We start from the raw sequence: 23579 nt of genomic DNA, 5'->3' as shown, positions 1-23579 counted from the left end.
ACCCACAATCACAGTCTTCCGGTCATAGTGGTAACGCTATGAATAAAGCTTTGAGAGGATTACACGGTCTCTTTTTTCCTCCACATTATTATGGTTGGTGTTTGTAATCTGAGGTAGCAGTCAATGCTATTCAGCCATGTGTGTGTGTTTCCTGCAAATGATTGAGTTACCACTACTAAGGCCGGGTACACATCAGAACAATGTGTATCTCGGCCGACAGCACGAGATGTTGGTGCGCCGTACACACTGAATGATATATCGCATTCAGTTGTATGTTGTGAGCCAATGGGTCGTCTGATCTGCCATGCAGCACAGCAGATGGAACGACCCCGATGTCGGGGGGCGGAGCATGCAACCATGGGTACACAGACTATGTGTACGATATGTCGCCCCAATCCGCAGGATCAGACGACAGATTGTCTGATGTGTACCCACTCTATGACCACAGATCCTGCCAATTCATTCATTAGAAGCCAAGATGTGAAAATAAAGCACATAATGTATGTACTGCATACTATTTATTCATCTGACATGCAAGGATTACTCTCAAAGTAAAGAAAATGTATTCCAGTAAGTCTCAATATTATGCTTTGTCAAACTTGATGTGATGTGTTTGTTTAACATGACCGTACACAAAAGAATACTTGAATTAACATCAGGCTGTAGAAGACAATCTGCACAATTCTAATATGTATGTTGCGTGATTTAGAAGTTACCTTGCCCTGGCAGTCCACTTGTCCTCTAGCAGTCACTCCTCTAATGAACAATCTTGGCATTCTGCATAGCTCTTTATAGTCAAGTGACAGTTCACTGGATATGAAACAAAATAATTATGATAAAATGAAAATATTATGCTGCATTTATAAACAAAAATATATATAATATAGACCTGTGCAATAAGTAAAGAGTACACAGATGATATACACATATGCAGGGCAAAAGAGAGGGAAAAAAAAAGCGCACAGAATGTGAGCTTATACATACACACACAGCATAAGACAGATTCACAATACATAGTGTTACCTAGCTTCCAGGATTGGATTAAGGTCTGTTTCAGGCAATGTGGAATGACCAAATTCATCTTGCACGTTTAAGGGAATATCGAATGGAATTCCAACTCTGTTTGTAGTCTCCATAGTGTCCACAGAAAACTTAAAAGGTTTTCCCTCTTAGATAAGAATAAAACAAAAACAAGAAATACAAATAGAGGCAATAACTTACTGGCATTCTATATAAAAACAGACTGACTTCCAAAAAATCCTCCCTGAGTAAAATAATGCTAAGGACAAAAAAAAGGGAAAGAAGGAAAATCCTGTGTACATTGTATACCATAAACTGTGGTGACCACTGCGTACATCAAATAAATTTAGGATTTAGCTCCCAATATCCTTATAAAATGTTGGCTTCTAATAATCCTGTTTCAAAATCAATAAAGATAATCCTTTCCTTGATGATTACTTAAGCAGATAAGGCCTGTGCAGGATCCTCTTTCCTTTCTAGAACTAGCATTATTTTACTATAGGTATTATATATTGGGGGAAGCGTCTCCACTAGATAGTTCATATAATAATATATGTACGGTATCTTTATTGTTGACTTAAAATTAACATTGTATCACAATATATCCATTGTTGTACTTTGGATGTGTTTTGTACTATTATTTACAAGGTAGCATTACTTCCTGAGTAAGAGAAGATCAATTTTAATATTTTAAGATACTGTAGCTTAGTATTAATTTGTGGTGACTTCTGAATGTAAAGTCTGAAAGTAGTAATATGTATATGGAGCTCAGGGTTAGGAGCCAGTTGTGCTAGTTTGCCACACTCCATTTCTGGGCTGTAGTTGCTCGGGGTGCAGTCTCTATACTTTCATTTGTGGGAGCTCTCATCTTTATGATGTTCGTGTGGGGCCGGGCCTGTCAAGTACAGAGAGATGGTCTGCATCACTGGCTGCCTCACGGTATGTATGTCTGCCATCAGAACCTGGATTTCACCTATGTGCTACGTTTTAGAAGTAGTCATGTGCACAGATCTGATGGAGGCAATATATGCAGAAGTTGTGGGGAAGGTAGGGGGTGGGGTGGTAAAGCAAGGACAGGGACAGATCTTTGATGCCAAGTAAACGCATTGGTTGCTGGTCCTGGGGAATGAACAAGTGGGAGTTGGGCAATAGTGTACTACAGAACAACCTGCTAGTCAACCTCCAGCTGGAGGGCCATAGTACTCTGGTAGACCTCCTAATAGGTAATCTGGCCCTGTCCTCATCGGTCAGGCTTAGACACTCTCAAGTAGGAGGGGCTATTAACTTCTGATTAGGAATTCCTGATCATTTTTGATTAGAGATCCAATGATATAAGATATAATGGTTGATATAAGGAAAGAGCTTGAGGACATTTGGCCTGATGCAGAGTCTCACACTATGCTAATATTCACTGCAAATGGCAATTTTTTTTTTCTGCACATGCAGCAGAGTCAAACAGTGCATGTGTCCCAATTGTTACCTCATAGAGACAATTGTTACCTCATGCACATATTTGGACGCAGGGTATGCAGATTTCAGGTGGGTGTTTGTGGGAGGCAAATAAAAAGCCATGTTTTGAGAACTGTAAGAGCAGTAATTGAATAGGCCCTCTAATGTCTAAGCGAGGTAACATCTGAGACACAACTCAATGCTGTTAGAACAAACTTCTTGGTATCACAGTACCGATACCCTTCGTCATTGACACCATTGATCATGCCACTTCTAACTGGGGCATCTCTTTTCCCTCCAGTCACGATTCTGAAGGGTCAAGCAAAGAAGCAATATACTCGTATGTTGTTCTAACAGCACCATACTATCCCGGGAATGCCTGGCATCCCTGGACTGAACCCTGCTAACTGAGGAACCAGTACCTCATAGGAACCTGCCACTTACGGCACAATAGCAAGATTGTGGAGACCGTTGGGGGAATATGTTTTTTCTGATCCTCTCATAATAAGGCAGCTGCTAAAATGTCTATCTCCTTGCTAAGTTTATTATATTTAGTCAGATGCAGTAGTGGTCAGGTTATCTTTAAAAAAAAAAAAAAAAAGTATTATCCCATTAGAAGAAGTTATTTTTTTTTCTAAGAATGTAATGGATGGAGAAATTGAAGGTGGTGCAATGAAGCATCATTTCATTTCTGTCAATTAAATCCTGAGAAAGGCAGTCACTTCCAAGATGTTGCCTGTCTTGGGAAAGGCTTTTCAGAAAAACATACAATATGGAATTAAGAGGAATTACAAGAATGTACAAACTGATAAAGAGTTTATGTGTGAGGTATCAGTAGTATTAGGCTTCAGTCAGTCATATGGCCTTTTTAGTGGCAGTAAGGTAACCTACCAAAGACGGTAGCTAAGTTTATTCTTTGGGGACACCAAGATTTGAGGCAGGCAGACCAAGTTCCACAATAAGTGGACTTCAAACTCTATAGATGGGCGGGTACTAACCGTAGTGGGTACTGTATAAATTGGAGATAATAAACCAGCACCCAAGGGGCATTTTTCATATATATTTAAAGGTGTCTGAATAACGTGGCTAAATTAGACGGCAATAAAAAGTGAAACCCCTAAAGCCAGAATTATAAAACGATACATTTATTGAACAAAGATATATATATATATATATATATATATATATATATATCAGTGTCACATGGGACCAGTTTTGCTTCCATGAAATATCAATGGGGTCTGGACATGACACAACCCAGCTCCGTTTGCAGCCAACAACACAAGGTCCAATCCCATCTAATGACTCCCTTGCTATCATGTACTAAAAATGCTGGAACTACAATTTCTTCATTTACTTGAAAACGGGACACTACCTTAGGAAGGTAACCCTCCCTTGTATGAAGAACAGCTCTATCCTGGTGAAAAATCAAAAATGGGAATGTTAAGAAAGCACTGCCAAATCAGAGACACTGCATGCAGAAGAGATAGCGAGAAGAAAAAGTGTATTTGCTGTTAACCATATCAAGTCTACAGAGTAAAGAGGTTCAAATGAAGGGAGCTTGTAGCCCCTTAAGAAACAGACAGATCCCACAGTGCTACCGGTGGGACAAAAGGAGGCCGAACTCACAGAACTCCCTGGAAAAAAATTTCTAATATTTGGTAATGAAGCAATCTTTCTCCGGAACCAGACTGACAATGCAGAAACCTGCACTCTCAAACTGACCAGGCGGAAACCAGGGTCTAACCCAGCCTGGAGAAAAGCCAGTACCCGGGAAACCCTAAACATCTTAGGGTCATACTTTCTGTGGGAACACCATTGACCAAAAGAATGCCAAACCCTGTAATAGATGCGGGCAAAGGCAAGCTTCCACGATCTAAGCATTGTTTGAATCACAGAGCTGTAGAAACCTTTGGCTCTTAAGATGGAAGATTCAAGAGCCAGATGAGGTAAATCTGTATGCAAGCAGGGACCCTGCATTTAACAGATCCTGCCATAGAGGAAGAGGATACGGACTGTCTATGGATAAATTCTGTATGTCGGTGAACCAATGACGCCTGGGCCAAACCGGAGTCACTAGTATTACTGTTTCGCCTTTCTGCTTCGATTTCCTGAGCACTCTTGGGAGGAGGGAAATTGGAGAAAAGAGATATCCCAGACTGATGCTGATGGGTCTCTGGACCTGGACCCGTACCTGTGGGACCTTGTAGTTGTGACATGATGCCATGAGGTCTAGGTCTGGTAGACCCCATTTGTTCACCAAGAGCTGAAAACAATCCCGGGTGGAGACACCACTCTCCGGCGTCTATATCCTGACGACTTAGGAAGTCTGCTTCCCAATTGAGGACCCCCAGTATGAAGATTGTCGAGATGGCCGTAAGATGATATTCTGTACAAATCAGAACCTTGGTCACTTCCTTCATGGCTGCATGACTTTGCTTGCCTCCCTGATGATTGAGATAGGCCACTGTAGTCGTGTTGTCGGACTGCTCGCAGTTCCAGAATATTTATTGGCAGATGACTTTCAAAGAGCAGTACCTGAAATTGGTAATGTTATTGTAGGGCAGCAAACCATAGAAAATGTTGGTGGGATGGCGTAATAGGAACATGCAGATACCCATCCTGAATGTCCAGGGAAACCATAAAATTCCCAGGCTCCACTGCCAAAATAATTGACCGGAGAGTTTCCTATACATAACTTGGGTACATGAATAACCCTGTTGAGAGATTTTAGATTTAGAATAGGGCGCTGAGACCCATTTAGCTTTTGAACCAAAAATAGATTGGAATAATAACCTCTTCCTTGTTGCAACACAGGAGTGAATGGCCTCCTGAAGGGCCAAAGCCTTGAGAGCACCTGATGGAGAATCGGTGCAAAAAAACCTCTGGGAGGATGCCTCCGAAAAGTGATGGCATACCCCTCAGAGACCACTTCTCGTACCCAGGTATCTTTGGGATCCCCCAGGAGGAGGCCAGCCCCATAAGGCTGAGAGTTTGTCGTCCAGCTTAGAAGCTGGACATCTGCTAAAACTAGACGGCTTGGAGGAAGATTGTTCCTTGGCTCACCCCTGAGAATGAATGGACCGAAAAGAAAAAGTGCCTAGATTTTAATGTTCCAGTAAATGGCAGATCTACAGACTTTGAAGCTGCCAGAGTAGCTTATTATCTTATCTAACTCTGCTCAAAAAGTATATTTCCATAGAAAGGTAAGGTTTCAGGAGCCTTCTTTGATCCTGTATCAGCTTTCAAAGATTTTAACCAAAGGACCCTGAGCTCCACTATTGAAGCTGCTGATGCTTTAGAAGCTAAAATTCCAGCATCTACTGCCGCTCCTCCCAAATAGCTTCCCATATGTGGGAGATATACATAATATGTTCTCTGGTAGCATCTGGTAGAGTGTTTTCCAAATCCCCTGTCCATTCTTCAACAGCTTTGGCTACCCAGGCTCCAGCCATAGCTGGACAAGTAACAGCTCTCGATGATGCAAATATTGCCTTAAGACATGTTTCCATATTCCTATCTTAAGAGACGATGCTGACGGACTAGGCAACGTTCCATTTCTGACTAAGTGCGTCACGTGAGCATCCACAGTAAAAGGTACCTTCCACTTAGTACATTCAGAAGCTGGGGAAGAAAACAACTATGTTAATATTTTATTCCCATAAACCCGTTTATCTGGGTTACCACATGCCTCTTCCATAAAGCTCAGTGAGCTACTCGGATTTAGGAAACTCCGTTTTGCCACCTTCCGGTGTTTAAAGACTGGAGTCTTCTTACTAGGGGCTGGTTCATCATCCTGAAAATCTAGGATTGATTTAACCGCCCTCACCAAAGGAGGAACATCCACGGTGGACGGATGGTCCTCCTCTTCCGAGCTAGACCCAGGAGAAGAACCCTGCGCATCATCTGATTCCCCTGATGATGCATCTAAATCCATATGCTGAATAGACCAATAAAAAGATAACTACCGGTCTGCTTGCCACAGCTGACTGGCCTACACTCTGACTTGAGTGGACATTTGCATCCTTCCAGGCAGGATGTATAGGAGGTGCAAACATAGCATGCTGTAGATATCCCATACAAGGACTGGTATACTGGACTGGTGAGGTGGTTCTTTATAACAGACAGCACACAAACCATCCTTTATAAAGTCCTGAGAGGACAAGCCTGCCAAACAGGCTTGAAACCAGCAAAGGAGCCTCCCCCTCCTGGTTCCCTTTACTTATTGACAGATCAATTATAAAGGTAACAATGCAATGTAATGTGACAACCTTCAAAAATAACAAATAAATGTGAAGTATAAAAAAAAAAACCCACACACCTACAACAGAGGAATGAGGAGAAAAACAGTTATAGTTATAACTGACAGTCAGAAATAAAAGGCAGTATGAACACAGCAGCTAGCAAACAATCACATACAATGCATATGCAAATTAAATTGCACTGGGCTCTGAATCAACTACTCAAAACACAATGCTTTGTAGGATATAGAGCACTATATACCTGACCATGGGAGAGGTATACAGGGAGACCCAAAACCTCCTGAGACCAACAGCTACAGCAGCGCACCTATAGTGAACTGTGAGCATCTCATATACACGAGACATGTTGGAGGAGCGACCCAGAAGCACAAAAAAAGCTTTGAAGGGACTGCGTTTGGGTCAGGGGAGGAGCTGCTGTGGGAGTGCCTACCTCCCCTAAGCTGCATCAATCGGCAGGGTACGCTGGCCTTGTGGCAGCAGAAGCGTCTGCTGTTGATCCCCGGTAACAGATGATAAGGCCCAGGTGGTCTAGTGAGGACATGGACGCTCCAGGACCTGACTGCAGCGGCTTCCGGTTAATCTCCTACACCGGAAGCAAGGAGCGCCGCGCACAATTCCCCATAAGCAAGGAATCGCCTTACCTAACATCTTCATGCGCCCGGGTTGCAGACCAGGTCCCAGCATCGCTGCTAGCAAGCTCAGCCGAGACCCACCGAAATCACCAGTCCTGTTACTGGTGTTGCGGCCCAGTGGAGGTAGGAGTCGCAGTACATGCATCTTAATTCAGACGCTCAGTACTGTCAACATACGAAATAAAATAAAACATAAAATAAAAGCTTAGGACTGCCTGAGCAGTTCACTGTTACAAATGTGCGTCTGAATCCTGCCGCACCAAACGAACAACTGAAGGCCTGTGGATGGGGGCAGGGTATATATGGAGGAGGACCAGAGGAATCATGGGAGCTGAACGCTTTAACTGTTTGGTGCCTGGATCTCTCCAACCACATTACCCCATGCTATCCCTGTGGATCTCTATGGACCCTGAAGAAGAAATTACTTTATTAACCCTACCATGACAGATAACCATTTGAAACACGAACTGTTAGGGGCTGCTGTTCTATTCCTCACTGCAGACTGAATCTCCAGTGCTTAGGAGATCCAGCATCCTCAACACTGACCTGTATATATGATGTGAGATGTCCTCAACCATAATGCACGTATAGGCGCTAAAATGAATGATGTAACTGTCAGCATAGGCTGTCTGACTAGAAAATGTCTCTAGACGAGGTCAGTCCTGCAACCTTTTGCTGTTTGTACAAGAATGCACATGGAAATATAGAATAGATACCCACTTCAGGCAGTGATACCATGTCGCAGATGGGTCACTATAGCTATAAAAAAAAAAAAAAATCTAGCTGTCTGATGAAAAGATGGCCTTATAAACCTACCAGGTGTGCTTTCTTTTCCTGTCCTTACTCTGGAGGTGGTGTGGATCACCCATGGGTGTGTGCGGACTTGAAGGCGAAAGAGGAAAAGTGGATATAACTTACAGGACATGGTGTTGTCTTGTTTTTAGTGTCAGCTGCCTGGAAGCAGCAGGGCCTATACCCATCGTTCCTGTGCTCCCCTAATGAACTGCATCACAAACAATTCAGTTATTTATTAGAATCATAAAAACAATTGTAAGCTAGACAATTGAACTACTGCTCACAATTGTTTTATTCATGCATGTCTATTTCTGCAACTCTTAAATTTAGGTCACTGAAATACAGAAATTGAAGTTGACAGACAATTTAAAGAACTAAAACACATTTTTATAGTACTGCAAATAGTATAAGTGAATCAAAATTAGGCAAAATTCAAGTATGTTAAATTACCGACAAGTCATTTTTTTAACATGGAAAAATCAATTTAAACAACTTTGTATTTAAATAATGCAATTCCAATATAACACAATATGTGAAGCTATATGTGAACAGATAATGTAACATACTGTATCTATAGGCCAGAGTAACTTTTTAAAACAGAAATGAATAAACATACTCACCCACAACCTTAAACATGATCCTTTTACATGGCAGAGTAGTTCCCCCATAACTGTCAGCATTACTTTCATTTAAAACGACTTGAAGTATTAGAGTATAGTCTCCGAGCTTTGTAATGTTCTCTAAAATTATAACAATTATTGTAAACATACACAAAATAAAGCAAGAACATGCAATACAAATTATTTCTATACCAAAAGTTTCCGCACTCTAATCTCATGACACAATTGTATGTCACAATATCCAAGTCAAAATAATCTGTATGTAAAATAAAAAAACTATACACAATACACTAAAGTTAAGATAATATATTTGAAGTCAATTAGTTTCATTGTAAATGAAACAAATTACAGCAATTAAATCTGTTTTTAAAACACACTCTTTTAGGTTCTGCAATTTCCATATGGTGTAAAAATATTTAATTTGTTTAAGCAAACACATTACCAAAAGGGACTGGAAACCACTGTTCCAGTTGATATTAGCATTTTAGTACTTACCCATTTTTTTAAACCAGTATGGCCATTTTCCACCATGCTGACTTATATGGGAAATTATTTCACTGTCTCCAGTATTCGCTTTAAGAAAGATGCAGAAACAAAAGGTTAGTAACAGAATCATGCCTTTAAACATCTTTATAAGAACATATTTTAACAACAATGTTAATTAGTGCATGGCTTTCTTAATGTATCGAACATACAGATATACTTTATATATAGGGGTGATAAATCAATTCTTGGTAATAAAAAGACAAAAAATTTTTCATAATGCTAAAATATAAAAAGTATGTGTGAATACTGAAAGGTAGAAGAAAAAATCCACCATATTACAAATTTTGTAAATGTCCGATTACAACAAATTTGTGCTTGCAAAAAAAACTTTTAAAGCCAAGACAAAAAGTACATTTTGTCTTCCAAAACAATCTTACGCTCTTCTTAAGCAGTATTTTTGATATGTTTGAATGTCATAAGATGATCAACATATTTTAGGTTAAAACATATGTTTACTACTATGGACGGCATACCACTACATAGAGCAAGGTGAAGCAGTTAACAATTCTGATGTTAAGAATACTGATGCCGTGATAAAGGTTCAGCAAGAACCGAAACGTCGGCAAATTAATTTGGTATGCATAATAAAACTGATTAATATTGCAACTACAAACCAAGTCTGGAGAGTGTTTCCGCTTCATCGGGTGATGATAACATAACTATATATACTCACAGGTCTGTTGAAATGCAATTATCACACTGACAACTTTGTCTGCCTTGTTTGTTTCAGTCGGATATGACTTATCAAGAACACAACAAACAGAACAAATAAACATACCTTTATACCAGCATGTCTACAGTGATAGGTGTAGCATTATGCTCCATGCTGCCGGGGGTCAGAGCCTGACGTCATCAACGTGCGTCTCCCTAGCATGCGAACCACAGTGCGATGACGTCACCAGCGTGATGACGCGCCGCGCTATGCTGGACGCTCAGGAAATACACATGCCTGACGTGTCTGTCGCCCCCGGAGTTTTGGAGGAGCCACCATATGAACAAACATATACATATACATAATGGTGCACAGATATGTAAATAAAGCATGCATGGAACTGTTCCAGCACTGTTGAAACCTATGAAGATAACCTCACATGTGTTTCACATAGTCTCCCATGATGTAGAAGCGATATTTTGGTTAATATTTTACAGCACCTGATCTTCTCTGAAGGTCACCCATTCAAATACTATTCAGGCCCAACACTGTTTGGCTTCCAAGTTCAGCTGGGATTGGGCAGAACCAGTGTGGTTTGGCTGTAACAAATTTCAAACACTCCACACGGATGACATCAGGTTAGAAGTTAAGATAATGATGTTTAAGATCGTTACCTGTACGTATCCTGGAATTACCTCACTGGAAAACTGTCTTATCAAAAAGAGACAACGTTGCTCAATGTCAGCTCGACAATATAACACATTATGAATAAAAAAATATGAAGAACTTATACAACCTGAGAACACACTATGTGCACATCACAGCATCAATCATAAAATTCACTATTAATCAAGAAATCAAAAATTGAATCAACAACAAGGCAACGGAAACTGAAAAAAAAGGGGAAGGAAAAAAAAGGGAAGGAAAACGGTAAACAGGTTGTTAGAAGAAATTGTTATTTGTCCTCATCCGATCACAAAAAGCAGGAAAAAGTCAGGGTTTCATTCAGACCAAAAGGAGTAACAGTGTTCAACTTATGGATCCATTGAGTCTCCAACTGTAATAAACGCTTCTCACGGTCACCTCCTCTCTTGTCTAGTGGTACAAAGTATATGATTCTGTAAGATAAAGTTGCTAACGAATGCCGGTTCTGTTTAAAATGGCGAGCAACCGGTTAGTCCACTTCTTTTCCCGATAATGCTTGACGTATGGCGGTGCATTCTTTCTTTGAATAATGTGGTGGTTTTTCCAATGTAAACTAAACTACACGGGCATTTGATCATATATACCACGTATTTACTAGTGCAGGTCAAGACGTGTCTGATAGGGAAACGCTTGCCAGAGTGGGGATGTATAATGTAATTGGCAAGGTCCATGTAACTGCAGGTTGTACATCCTGTACATTTATAACAGCCCGGTTTTCTGGACAAAAAATTGCTGTCTTGGGAAGGAATGATTTTTCAGTTTTTTCAGTTTCCGTTGTGTTGGTGGTTAAATTTTTGATTTCTTGATTAATAGTGAATTTTATGATTGATGCTGTAATGTGCACATAGGCCCTCATTCAGACCCACTCGCGAGCGGCTGTCCGCTCGCAAGTGGGTCGATGGTCTGCACTGCGCATGCGCACGACGGAGGGAGATGAGACGCGATGAGCGAAGGACTTTCCTTCGCTCGTAGTGTCTCATCAAAGGGGGACGTGCTGTCGATGTTGACTGACAGCACGCCCCCCTTTGTATATTCCTTGTATACTTCTTCAATTGCTTTATTGCCAACATATGTTCTCAGATTGCACATCCAATTATTGTTATATGTTTGGATGTTTACGATATTCACTACTTAGGAGCACTTGGGTGTGGAGTTTTTATGTTCTCTCTTTAGGAGCCGAATTGTTTTATTCTGATTATTTGGTTAATGTTATTTTATTTTATCTCTTAAGTTATAAGTGTGTTGGAATACACAACACATGTGAGGTTATCTTCATAGGTTTTAATAGTGCTGGAACAGTTCCTTGCATGCTTTATTTACATATCTGTGCACCATTATGTATATGTATATGTTTGTTCATATGGTGGCTCCTCCAAGACTCCGGAGGCGCCAGACACGTCAGGCATGTATATTACCTGAGCGTCCAGCATAGCGCGGCGCGTCATCACGCTGGTGACGTCATCGCGCTGTGGTTGGCATGCTAGGGAGACGCACGTTGATTACGTCAGACTCTGACCCCCGGCAGCATGGAGCATAACGCTACACCTATCACTGTAGACATGCTGGTATAAAGGTATGTTTATTTGTTCTGTTTGTTGTATTCTTGATAAAAGTCATGTCCGACTGAAACGTTGAACAAGGCAGACAAAGTTGTCAGTGTGATTCTTGCATTTCAACAAACCTGTGAGTGCCGCCTATTTACCTCTGGTTTTTGTATGTGGATGTCCTATAAGGACTTCCAGGAAGGCACCAAGGAAAGTAATTCCGATTGCATTTAAGTGGAGAGCCAGTCCATCCATCCATCTATATTATATATATATATATATATATATATATATACACACACACACATATACATACAAATGTCAGAGGCAGTTTGTTGACTTATATAAATTCAAGCCAGCTAATCTATTCAAGAACCATTTTAAGACTGTTTCTATTGATGTGTTATTAACCTCCTGAAGTGAAAAGGCTCACTAACTGTGAGACTGCAGTCACTGCACAAGCACGCCTCCAGAGTCAGGCAGGTGACACTGGACAGGACTGGACTCCAGGCTGTGAGAAAAACTGGATAAAGTTCTTTCAGTAAGTTGTGTGCCGCTGCTGAGCTGAGGAACTCAGCTAGATAAATTAAGTTTGTTTTTGTTTTTTAGTTTGACCGGCAAGGTGAAAGGAGTACCACCACCTCTCCAGGAACACTTTAAGCCCTGCTTATGATCTCTATGAAACAGCCTAACTGTCTGCTTAGGGCAGTACCAATCTAATAACTGGTTTCACTTTGATGTACCACTTCACATACAACTTGAGAGCAGATATACAACTGTGGGTTATGTTGAATTTGACAGAGTTTCTTTTGAAACTGCAGTGACAAAAAAAAAAAATATGTCCAAGGCACAACTAATACACAACTTCAGTGCTTAACTATACTTAAAAAAAATAAAAAAACTATAAAAATCATTCTGCCCTATTTCAACGTATTTGGAGAGGAGTGCTCCTGCACCATCTTCCTTCTCCACTGTGCTGTTACCCCAGCGGGATGAAGCCACAGTGCATGCGCGGCCCTGTGAGCGTTACTGTGTTGAATGTTATGGTGCTGCACAACTGTACAGGTAAAATTAGCTATATTTACAAAGACTGACTTCACCAGAAAACTATCAAAGGTAACAATGTTTTATACTTGAATCATATGAACAATAATAGTCTCTCATCACACGTTTTATACTTACAATGCAATAGCACCTTCAACTCCACCAAAAGTTTCTTTGAATTTCCATGACTTGTACTTGGAAGCTTTTGCACAGCTTCTCTCTTCTTGTTCAGAATTTCAGCTCTTATTGCTCCTACAGACAGACAAGAGAACAAAAAAAGTGTGTTTCCAAGAATACAGTTAAATGATTTCAGATAATGCAATAAAAATTAAGAAATAAGTCATTCAGTATTCAAGAAACTACCGCCAAACCAACCTTTATTAACATTTTTGACAGGAGATGCTAAGAAAAGTGCTTAATACAGATTCAATCTATGTTAAAACTTCTTTGAGCACTTATGATTGATTCTTGTCTAAATAAAAAAAAAAAAAAATTTTTGTTGTCAAAATGTTCTATTTTACCTATAGTAGTTCCTGCTAATTTCTCCTCATTTTCCTCCAAAGCATCTCCTTCAGGCCATGTGACAGCCAATGAGTCAGGGAACCTTCAAAAAAAAAAAAAAAAAAAAGAAAACACAGTTGAAATAATAACCTGGAAATAGATTACAGAGTAAGCAAGAAAAAATATTTCATACCTTGCCATTTCATCCTCTATATACTTCCTTATAGTATTCAGTACTACAGTACGATCAAGTTTGGAAATCGGCACACATTTTGTTTCATCATGCAATGCTTTTGGTTCCTAAAAGGATAGCAATGTTAGGGGGGGGGAAAAACTCATTGCGGTGCTAGGTTTGCGAACTCAGCATTTTCCCAACTCCACTATCCTGTCACCTAAAACTTGTCTTCGTAATAACATTAAATATTTCTACACACAAAAATGTGATTTTTATTCACCGTAAAATCTCTTCCTTGGAGTCCATCTGGGGGATGCCATCACTTCTGCATATTGAGGTGTGGAGTCTGACACTAGCTAATTGAAAACTGTCTCCCACAGCATATATAACTGCTCCCCTTCCACCATAAGCTCAGTCTAATGTTTAACAAAGTCGGAGAAAGACCCACGAAAGAGACCAAACAAGGGAGGGATCTAGGCATCCCCCAGATGGACTCCAAGGAAGGAGATTTTATGGTGAGTAAAAATTTCCTTTTTCATCCATCTGGGGGATGTCATTACTTCTGTGTGATATACCAAAGCAAGCCAAGGAGTGGGGAGCGTCAGAACCTACCGCTCTAAGAATTTTCCGCCCAACAGTGGCATCCCTTGCGCCAAATGTATGGAAGCAGTAACATTTTTGTAAAAAAGTGTGTACATATGACCAGGTAGCTGCTTTGCACAGCTGCTCAACCGAGGTACCATGCCGTACAGCCCAAGAAGCCACGACAGCACAAGTTGAGTGGGTCCGAATTGAGGCCGGAATCGTTCGAGGACAAATATGCCTGCCGAATGGCAGAAATGACCCATCTAGCGATGGATCCTTTCGAGGGAGGCCAGCCTCTTTTTGGCACATCAATCAACAAAGACGCAGTACTGTTCACGTAAACGCGTAACGCATGTACCACATCCAACAGTGCTAAGGAAGAATCTTCATTAGTTACTGAATCCTGGCGAAAAGCTGGAAGGACAATATCCTGGTTAATGTGGAAAGCTGATACCACCTTTGGAAGAAAGGAAGGTTTAGTGCGTAACACTACCCTATTCCTCATGAAAGATGAGAAGCGGAGATTTACTGAAAAGAGGCGCTAACTCAGATATCCTTTTGGCCGAAGCAATGGCCAAAAGGAAAACTACCTTCAAAGTAAGACATCACAATTCTACAGTTTCCAAAGGCTCAAACAGTGCCCTTTGAAGTGCCTCCAAAACTAAATTCAAGTCCCAAGGAGGAACCGATGGGACAAAAGGAGGCTGTAGGCGAAGAACACCCTGCAAGAAGGCCAAATTTCTCGGAAATTTGTCCCTTAAAGGAGGACAATCTAAGACCCTTAACCAACCCCTCTTGCAGAAAAGACAAGAGACGAGATACTATCTTTCAGGTTTGAACTTCTGCTGTTCACACCAAGAAATATAAATCTTCCATATCCGATGATAGATCTGGGAAGTAGCTGGCTTGCGATCCTGTATCATGGTTTTCTCCACAGATTCTGAAAACCCTTTGACCCTCAAAACATTGGATTCAAGAACCATGCCGTCAAAGCCAACCGAGGCAAATTGGGGTGATGACATTTACCCTGAAGCAACAGATCTGGACACAGGGGCAGACGATATGGAAGATCCCCATCGGGCAATTATTTCTGCAAACACCTTCTGGTGCAATTCCCATTCCACTGTATGCACACTGTGGCGACTTAAGAAGTCCGCCTCCCAGTTGTCCACTCCCGGAATGGATGTGAGAAACCTCCCTCATTGCTTGCCAGCTGCATGTGCCACCCTGCTTGTTTATGTAAGCAACTGCAGTGACATTGTCCGATTGGATTCGCACTGGTAAATTCCTTAGATGGCATTGAGCCCGACTCAATGCATATCGAATTGCCATTAATTCCAGTATAGTGATGGAGAGAGACGCTTCCTGGACGGACCAAAGACACTGTAGGTGTGTGTCTAGAAGCACCGCCCCCCAGCCTGTTACGCTGGCAACTATGGTGACAATGGTCCAATTATTGACAATTGGCAACCCTTGTTCAGATTTGCATCCTGTAACCACCACCAGAGAGACTGCTGAGTCGGCAGAGATAATCTGAACATCTGCCTGTTTAATCGAGGGTCTGGCTTCACCCATCGATGAAGCAATTGGTTTTGTAGTGGACGGGCATGAAATCTGGCAAAAGGAACGACTTCGAAGGAAGCCACCATTTTTCCAGTACCTGCATCGCCCTGAGAACTGATATGAGTTATCTGTAAGATGGTCCTTATTCTGGATTGCAGATCCTGAATCTTTGTCTGAGGAATAAGCACTCTGCGACACTGGGTGTCGAAGAGAAGACCCAAAAATACCATCCTTTGAGATGGAATTAAATTTGATTTGGGGAAATTGATGATCCAGCCGAATCTCTGGAGCATACCTATGGTAAGCTAAAGATGTTGTTGCAATAGAGCTATTGAGGCTGCCCTTAGCAACAAATCGTCCAGATAAGCCAACACATTTATCCCCCCACTCCAGAGTAGGGAGATCATGTGTGCCATAACCTTTGTAAAGACTCTGGGGCAGTGGCCAAACTGAATGGCAGAGCCCGAAACTGAAAATGCCGATGCCCCACTGCAAACCTCAGAAGAAGTTGATAGCCCCTCCATATAGGAATATGGAGGTAGGCATCCTTGATATCTATGGAGGCCAGAAAATAATCTTCCGCCATGGAACAAATGACTGACTTTATTGACTCCATCTTAAATCTTTCCAAGTGGAGATATGCATTTAACCCCCTGAGGTTAAGAATGGGACAAAATGACCAGTCTGGTTTGTCTACCCAGAAAAGACTGGAGTAGAACCCCAGACCTTGCTGTAGTACTGGAACCAGAACAATTACTTCGGAGTCGTAAAGCGCAGAAATTGCCTGCATTAGAGCTGCCTTTCTGCAACCATCCCCAGGAAGAGGACTGGAAAATAATCTCTTTGGAACTGGACATTCTTTCAGTATTTCCTCAAAATGTGAACGTTTGGGGAAAACAGATACAGGTTTCTTTTTACATTTAAAGACAGAAACTGAACTAGTCTCTTGCATAGCTGCTTCCTGTAGCTGCAAAGGTTTTCCATCTATCAACATAGAAACTCCTGAATCAGAATGGGAGTCACCCTCCCAGTAGGAGGTGTCTTCCCAGTCATAATCCAATTCCCCTGCTATCTGGGAAGAGGTAGCGGAGGCCTCTTCTCCAGGAAAATCCACTGAGGAATGGCCAGAATTTCTTAACGGCTGTGGCCCCTGCTTACGTTATTTATTTAGGGACATCGCCATATGAGCGAGACATCGTCCCATATTCTGGGCCCATCTGGGCTCTACCGAGGGATCAGACAAAGGAGGATCTTGAGCACAGGGTATCATATAATTTTCCTGAAAGTGAGACGTAATTCACCTAAGGTGTCAGCCATAGATCTGGCCCAATCAGGCACTACCGGCTGTTCAGCCGAACTTCCTGATAATGAAACAGCCAGCGCAGACCAACCATGGGTCCGTACCTATTGGCAATATTTTCTCACATTTTTTACAAGTATAAACAGTCTTGACAAAGAGCTACTAGCTCAAAACACGTTGGTACTGACGTGCAGTAACCTATTATTCATCTAAGCTTGCGAGTGTCTGAAACAGGATGGTGTCCGTAACCCTTGTTCTCTTACCTGGATTGACACTCACCACCATCAAATGGTATGGATTATTGTGGTTTGACTTAATGGAGCTATTCTGATTGCTCCACTGCATATGCATTTTGAGCACTATTGTATTTATTTTATCTGCTAATTATTTATACATGGTACTGTGTATTGTATGGTAATTATTATTGCTGCTACACTATATGCACTTTGAAGTTCGCTATATTTTTTGCACCTTACATACCTGTATTCGGTGCTATTTCATATACTTGTGCTTGCTGCTACATGGACACATTTATTAATTTTATTCGCTATTTATTTATCCATAGTACTGTATATTGCATTGTTGCTACACCATATGCACTTTGAAGTCTGATATATTTTGACTGCTCTACTACACAATTACTCGGTGCTACTTCATATACATGTGCTTACTGCTACATGCACTATACACTTTGATTATTGCTATTAGATTTATTTGCTGTATCTATGTATAAACTCAATAAAAATTAGCTTTTTGCTATCTCAAATCAGAGATAGCCTATTTTTTCTACCATCTGCACTAGAGTTACTATATCTCTACTGAGTGACTGATCCCTGTTTTTTTGGAACCCTTGTCTAACCAATACAGATAGCTACCTGAATTCCCATGGAAAAAGTGTAGCACTGATTGAATAGAAAATGAGAGGCTAATTAAGACTCTATTCACCCATCTGTTGAATGCAAAAAATAACCATGCCTCTTAAAAGTCCAAATTCTTTGCAAAAACCAAAAGGTAAAACAAAATCGTATATACCCCTGTATGTTGCTGCCTAAATTCCTGAGAAAAGTGCAGTAAAAGATGCTTATATATCTATAATCCCAGAAAACACCAGGTTAATGCATATAAGTAATAATCCTAGTTAACTGCTTATCTTGTTGGCCTTTATCCCCCAGTGTCTGCTGTGAGCTCCTCCACACAGCTTCAGCCGCTCTCATCCGATGGAATGCATGGCTTTCGTGAGCTGCTGATGATGATAAAATACCTGGGGGAGGCGTGGCCAGGCGTGGCATTCCTGTTCACTCAGGCTACCTGTGTAATCATAGCCTCCGGTGTTCCCTGAAGACTACCCGCGGGCCGGAATGATGACGTCACCCGCTGAAAGACTACAAAAGCAGTGGCGCCGCGTGCTGGAATCCATCAAGACCCTCTCTCCTCAAAAGCCAGCAGCATGTTGCTGCTCTGTAATCCCTCTGGTGGCCCAACAAGGAAACCGTTGGGGACTAAAAGCGGCGTTGTGCTGTGGAAGCCCCGGGGACATGACGGCTCTACAATGCATATGAGTAATAACAAGCCCGGCCAATCTGCTCAAAAGCAGTGTGCCGGGAAGCAGTACAAAATGGCAAATAAGATTTTTACACATTCTGTAATAAGCTTACCTTTTCTTTGCCAGCGGCCCCCTCATGTGTGTGTCTGGCATGGAGAGAGACCCAGGGACTGCAGTTTGGTGGTTCTCTCAGGGTCTGTCTCTGGAGTGGGATATAGCTTTACACAGACCTCTTTTCTATACAACTCCCACTCTGCTAGTGCTTGTCGTCTGTTGCCAGATACTAAGCACCCAAAACCAATTATCAAAATAAAGAAATAAAACCTAACTAAAAGCTAGGACCTAGCCAGTGCCTTACTCCAAGGCACTAAAAACAAGACTAAGCTTACGGTGGAAGGAGAGGGGTTATATAAGGGGTGGGAGACAGTTTTCAATTAGCTAGTGTCCGACTCCACACCTCACTATGCATAACTCAGAAGTAATGGCATTCCCCAGATGGATGAAAAATTTAAATTAGGCCCAAATACTAGAATCATGTAAAATACTTCACATGTTACTTCAAAGTTAAAGTATAGATTTCACTTTTTACAGATATTTATCATGTGTTGTGTTACTATAGCACAACAGTAATAGAAATCTGTACTGCAAACAACATAGAATAAGAACACCAGCTGCAATACAAAAGAAAACTGTAATTAACATGCTGCAGACAAAGACATCCTTATGCTAGAAAGCAAGCACAATTACAGACAGAAGAAAGAAATGCACAAACCATTTTCTTCCATATTTGTTCATATTATGTTCCTCAGCAAGGAACTAGGATCTTGTCTTCTTTAAAATACATACCAAAGCAATTAGAACCTCTCCACCTGTAGCATAAACATCTCCATCGTGATTTCCATAGAGGAGAAACTTGACAATGCTTCCGTAAACTAAAGGCACAGTTTTAAAAGTTTTCACCTATGGGCAGAGAGAAATTATGACATTAAAAGGCAACAGAATAAAAAAACACTTTAAAATTAGTCTGTATTCCTGTTTTCATTTGATCTGGCCTTCAATAGTTATAATAAATCATCTAATTACACAACACACAATGCATACTTTCTTAAATACACATTTACTTCACTCATACTATTCTTCTCTATAGCTCTGACAGCATAATTCTAATAAAAAACAACTAACGAGAGCGAAAACGGGGCAGTGTGTATGCCAGAATATAGCCCATAATGCAGTGTTTCCCAAACTGCAGCACACTTAAAGGAATGCTACAGGCAGTGGCGTAGCCAGGGGGGTGCAGGGTGAGTGATTGCCTTCTAAAAAATGTGAAACACTGTGCCCATCAAGGGAGAAGGGTGTCAGAACAAGAGAATGGGCACAAGGGTGGCTCGCCCCTTCCAAATATTTGAGAGGTGAACCTGTGAATGCATTGCATGGCCACCCCAGAAGCTGCCTAGGTATGTTATTTTTTTCTTCACAAATAATTCTTTATGGGTCTGGGATGGGTGAGGCAAAGAGGGGTGAATGGATAGGCTGATGGAATGTAATAGGACAGGGTCAGCAGATGTGTATATAACAGAACATAGAGAATGATATGTATGTAATAGGACATAGAATGTGTTAAAACTCTCTCAGACCATCAATTATGTTTATATTCCAGGATATACCACTTTTGCCTGGAGACTGTCCCATGTATGCACTACCCTACACAGCATCGGGGATTCATTAAACATTAGATTTTTATTAGTATCACTGCAAGCCGTGAATATTATTTGGACCAGAATTACTTTGTCACTTAATCCATTCAGTTTGGAAAACTCCTTTATTGGCTCCAAAGAGGTGTCTACTATTAAATTTATATTATATTACACACACTATCATTAAGTGCATGCAGCTGTGTTTTGTAATTCTTTTTATCTGATGATAGTTAGGAGCCTGCATTTGTCTGTGCACTGAATATCAAAAGGGTGATGTATAGCTTTGTGCAGCTTGTTCCCATGTGCAGAATATTCAGTTGAGCAAGCAATGTTACTCTGCTAATACAAACTTTTTCTGCATTTAGGGGACAACTATTTTATCAGTACAAGCCTCACAGCTTTAGTGTCAAAAGCTAGATAGGAGTAGATAGTCAGTTTCTGAATCAAAATATTTGGCCAGCAAATTTATAGGGTGTGCCACACATTATCTGTAGCCAAAGCAGCTCGCGCCTGTTTACATGGTGTATATCCTGGAACGGCACCCTGCAGCCAGTAGCACTACTGTAGATGTCACAGGCTTAGGGGGTGGGGCCAGCACAGGGTGCACTGCTGCCCTGTTACTGCACTGTAGTATAGCATAAGTATTTTGCATATGGGTCATTGAGGCTTCATATTCCATGCCCATGTTTCATTGATGCTTTATACTCCAAACTTTTGCTATACTCTAGCAAGTCACTGGTCACTTCAGGATGGCACCTTCTCATGCAAACCAGAATCCCAGTTGAGCTGATGAAATGTGTGGTTTATGTTTGAGGTTAATGACCACAGTACTAAACAACTAAATAGAGCTTTTATAGAGGAGGTTGATGTCCAAAAGTGGACAATGATTGTCAAACAATGAGAAATAAAACGACCACCTGTATTATTTGAGCAAGGTTGATTCCACACAGGATTACATTTTATGTAAAAAAATTAAATCTGGTTTCAATTAGTTGAATATTAACATAATTGTTAAGTAGTCTGCGGGATGTATGATGATTTTTAAATGCTTTGTATCATTATGAAATACACAATTTTTTTTATAGTTAACTTTTAAAAGATCTGTAATACTAAACAGTCTCCTAATGATTTCATTCTAACATACTTCACAACTTTACATCTTTTACTAACGCGCTCAAAATTATAGCTTTCGGAAACACAAATCCCAGTTAATTTTTTGGAAGACCAATGTTGCTGAAGTCTTGCTAGCATATGATTAGAGCAAGTATGAGCATTTTAGTTGTAACATGAGTGAAATAGTAGGGATACAAGAGATATTTTTAAACTGAAGACAGTCAGAAATGTCATGATTGTGAATTTGTGAATGAGAAAGGGACAGGCTTCAAAAATGACCCAACTTCAATATTGGACAGTGGGAAAAAAAAAATTGTGAAGGAGGAAAAATTAGAATCTGGTTTTACTCATACAGAGTTTTACATAGTGATTTTATATCAAATCTGTTTGTTAAATACCATACCAAGTTCCTGTTATGTACAGTATTTTTCTTACACTCTAGGTGATCTTGCATTTATGCACCTTGAATATCTTGTATTTTCCCTTGTTTGTTTTTTATTTTGTTTCTTGGTACTGTTTTTGTACTATGCTCTATTTCCCCACAGTTTATGCCAATTTAGGATTGTATTTAGCCAAATAGAAGAATCATATGCATAATACCGGACATCATGGAAATTGATAGCCCTCCCTCTGGCCACTGTTGCTTGTATTTACCCAGGTGTCCTCTAGGTAAGCTGCACTCCACAGTTATACTCATAGGTCCAGGGCCTGCTGAGTGCTATGAGAAACACTTTACATTTCTCCGCATTACCTACTATCCCTACGAATTACAACAATGTCTGATTTGTGTCATTCTAATACAACAAAACACACATTATGGATGTTTTTTTTTTAAATAAGTACTCAAACATCCCTGGAATTAGGTGAAGATATAGGCATCTCCTTATACAGTTTGTTCAAAGACATAGCTCTACTCTCAGAGATGTTTCTGTTAAACAAGCAAATTCAGGATCAAACTTTAAATTGTGATAAGCCCATCTTATGATTAATGTCCCTGACACTCCAAGTGAGCATGGGGAATGCCCCCTTACTGAAAATACAGAAGAATTGATAAACATAATGCAGTAAATTGAGCTAAATAAAATAGGAATTGCAAACCTCCACAACAGCTAATAGTGGAGCAGAGAAACATGTGCCAGAAATGCAACCATCAGACAAATTAAAAATGAATAAAATACAATACAAGAAAAATCAGAGTAGACATGTACCTATATTACAGAAGCATTGCTCAACATCAAGTACAGGAAAATTAGCCCACCGGCTTAACCCTAAAACCCCCTTTGTCTAGCAAATTGAAAAACAACGTCCCAGTCTCTAAATTGCAGTAATTTTGCAATAAATGTACGGAAGAGAGCACTGGGCTGAGGAGGTTCAGAAGGAAGATGATGTGCCCTCTCCACTGCAAAATGGAGGAGAGACGCCTTCTATTACAAATTAAAAATCAATATTCAGGAGCAGTATAAAACAGCTGAGTCCAACATATCAGAAGTTGTTTCTTCACAGCCTGCATCCAAGTCTGACATTTTTTGCTTACAGGCTGCAAATTGTATAAGTTTGTTTGGGGTACTCACACTATTAGAGATAATTTAAAACAGAAAGTTTATTATTACAGTATAAAATGCAACACATCAAATGATCGCTTGATGTGATGGATTTTTTACTGTATTAATAAAGGTTGTGTATTAAATGATCTCCAATAGTGCGAGTGCCCCAAACAAAGAGTTCTCATCTTTCTCCTTGCTTATACCTGCATTTTACTCTCATGGGTGCACCGCCAGAGGTCAATTAGCAATTCGCCCTTAGTTGCATTATAATTTGCCCGTAGATGGATTTCCC

At 40.6% G+C, this 23579-nt stretch overlaps 1 protein-coding gene and 1 pseudogene across 2 annotated transcripts in view; both read right to left on the bottom strand.

Annotated features, from left to right (window-relative positions):
- SMCHD1 (structural maintenance of chromosomes flexible hinge domain containing 1) overlaps positions 1-23579 on the bottom strand; it is a 397862-nt gene that overhangs the window by 266136 nt on the left and 108147 nt on the right. For both annotated transcript variants that reach the window (XM_088469636.1, XM_088469637.1), the window contains exons 14-21: positions 19783-19896; positions 13964-14070; positions 13791-13873; positions 13408-13521; positions 9274-9351; positions 8779-8898; positions 1024-1168; positions 717-810 (exon numbers count right to left, since the gene is read on the bottom strand). In XM_088469636.1, the coding sequence (XP_088325762.1) occupies positions 717-810; positions 1024-1168; positions 8779-8898; positions 9274-9351; positions 13408-13521; positions 13791-13873; positions 13964-14070; positions 19783-19896 (855 nt within the window). The remainder of the gene's footprint in view (positions 1-716; positions 811-1023; positions 1169-8778; positions 8899-9273; positions 9352-13407; positions 13522-13790; positions 13874-13963; positions 14071-19782; positions 19897-23579) is intronic.
- LOC148526921 (5S ribosomal RNA) lies at positions 10465-10583 on the bottom strand (annotated as a pseudogene).

Source organism: Taudactylus pleione, unplaced genomic scaffold (genome assembly GCF_031769625.1).
Source record: "Taudactylus pleione unplaced genomic scaffold, aTauple2 ptg000093l, whole genome shotgun sequence".
Taxonomy (NCBI): domain Eukaryota; kingdom Metazoa; phylum Chordata; class Amphibia; order Anura; family Myobatrachidae; genus Taudactylus; species Taudactylus pleione.
This window is presented reverse-complemented; position numbering and strand designations above follow the sequence as displayed.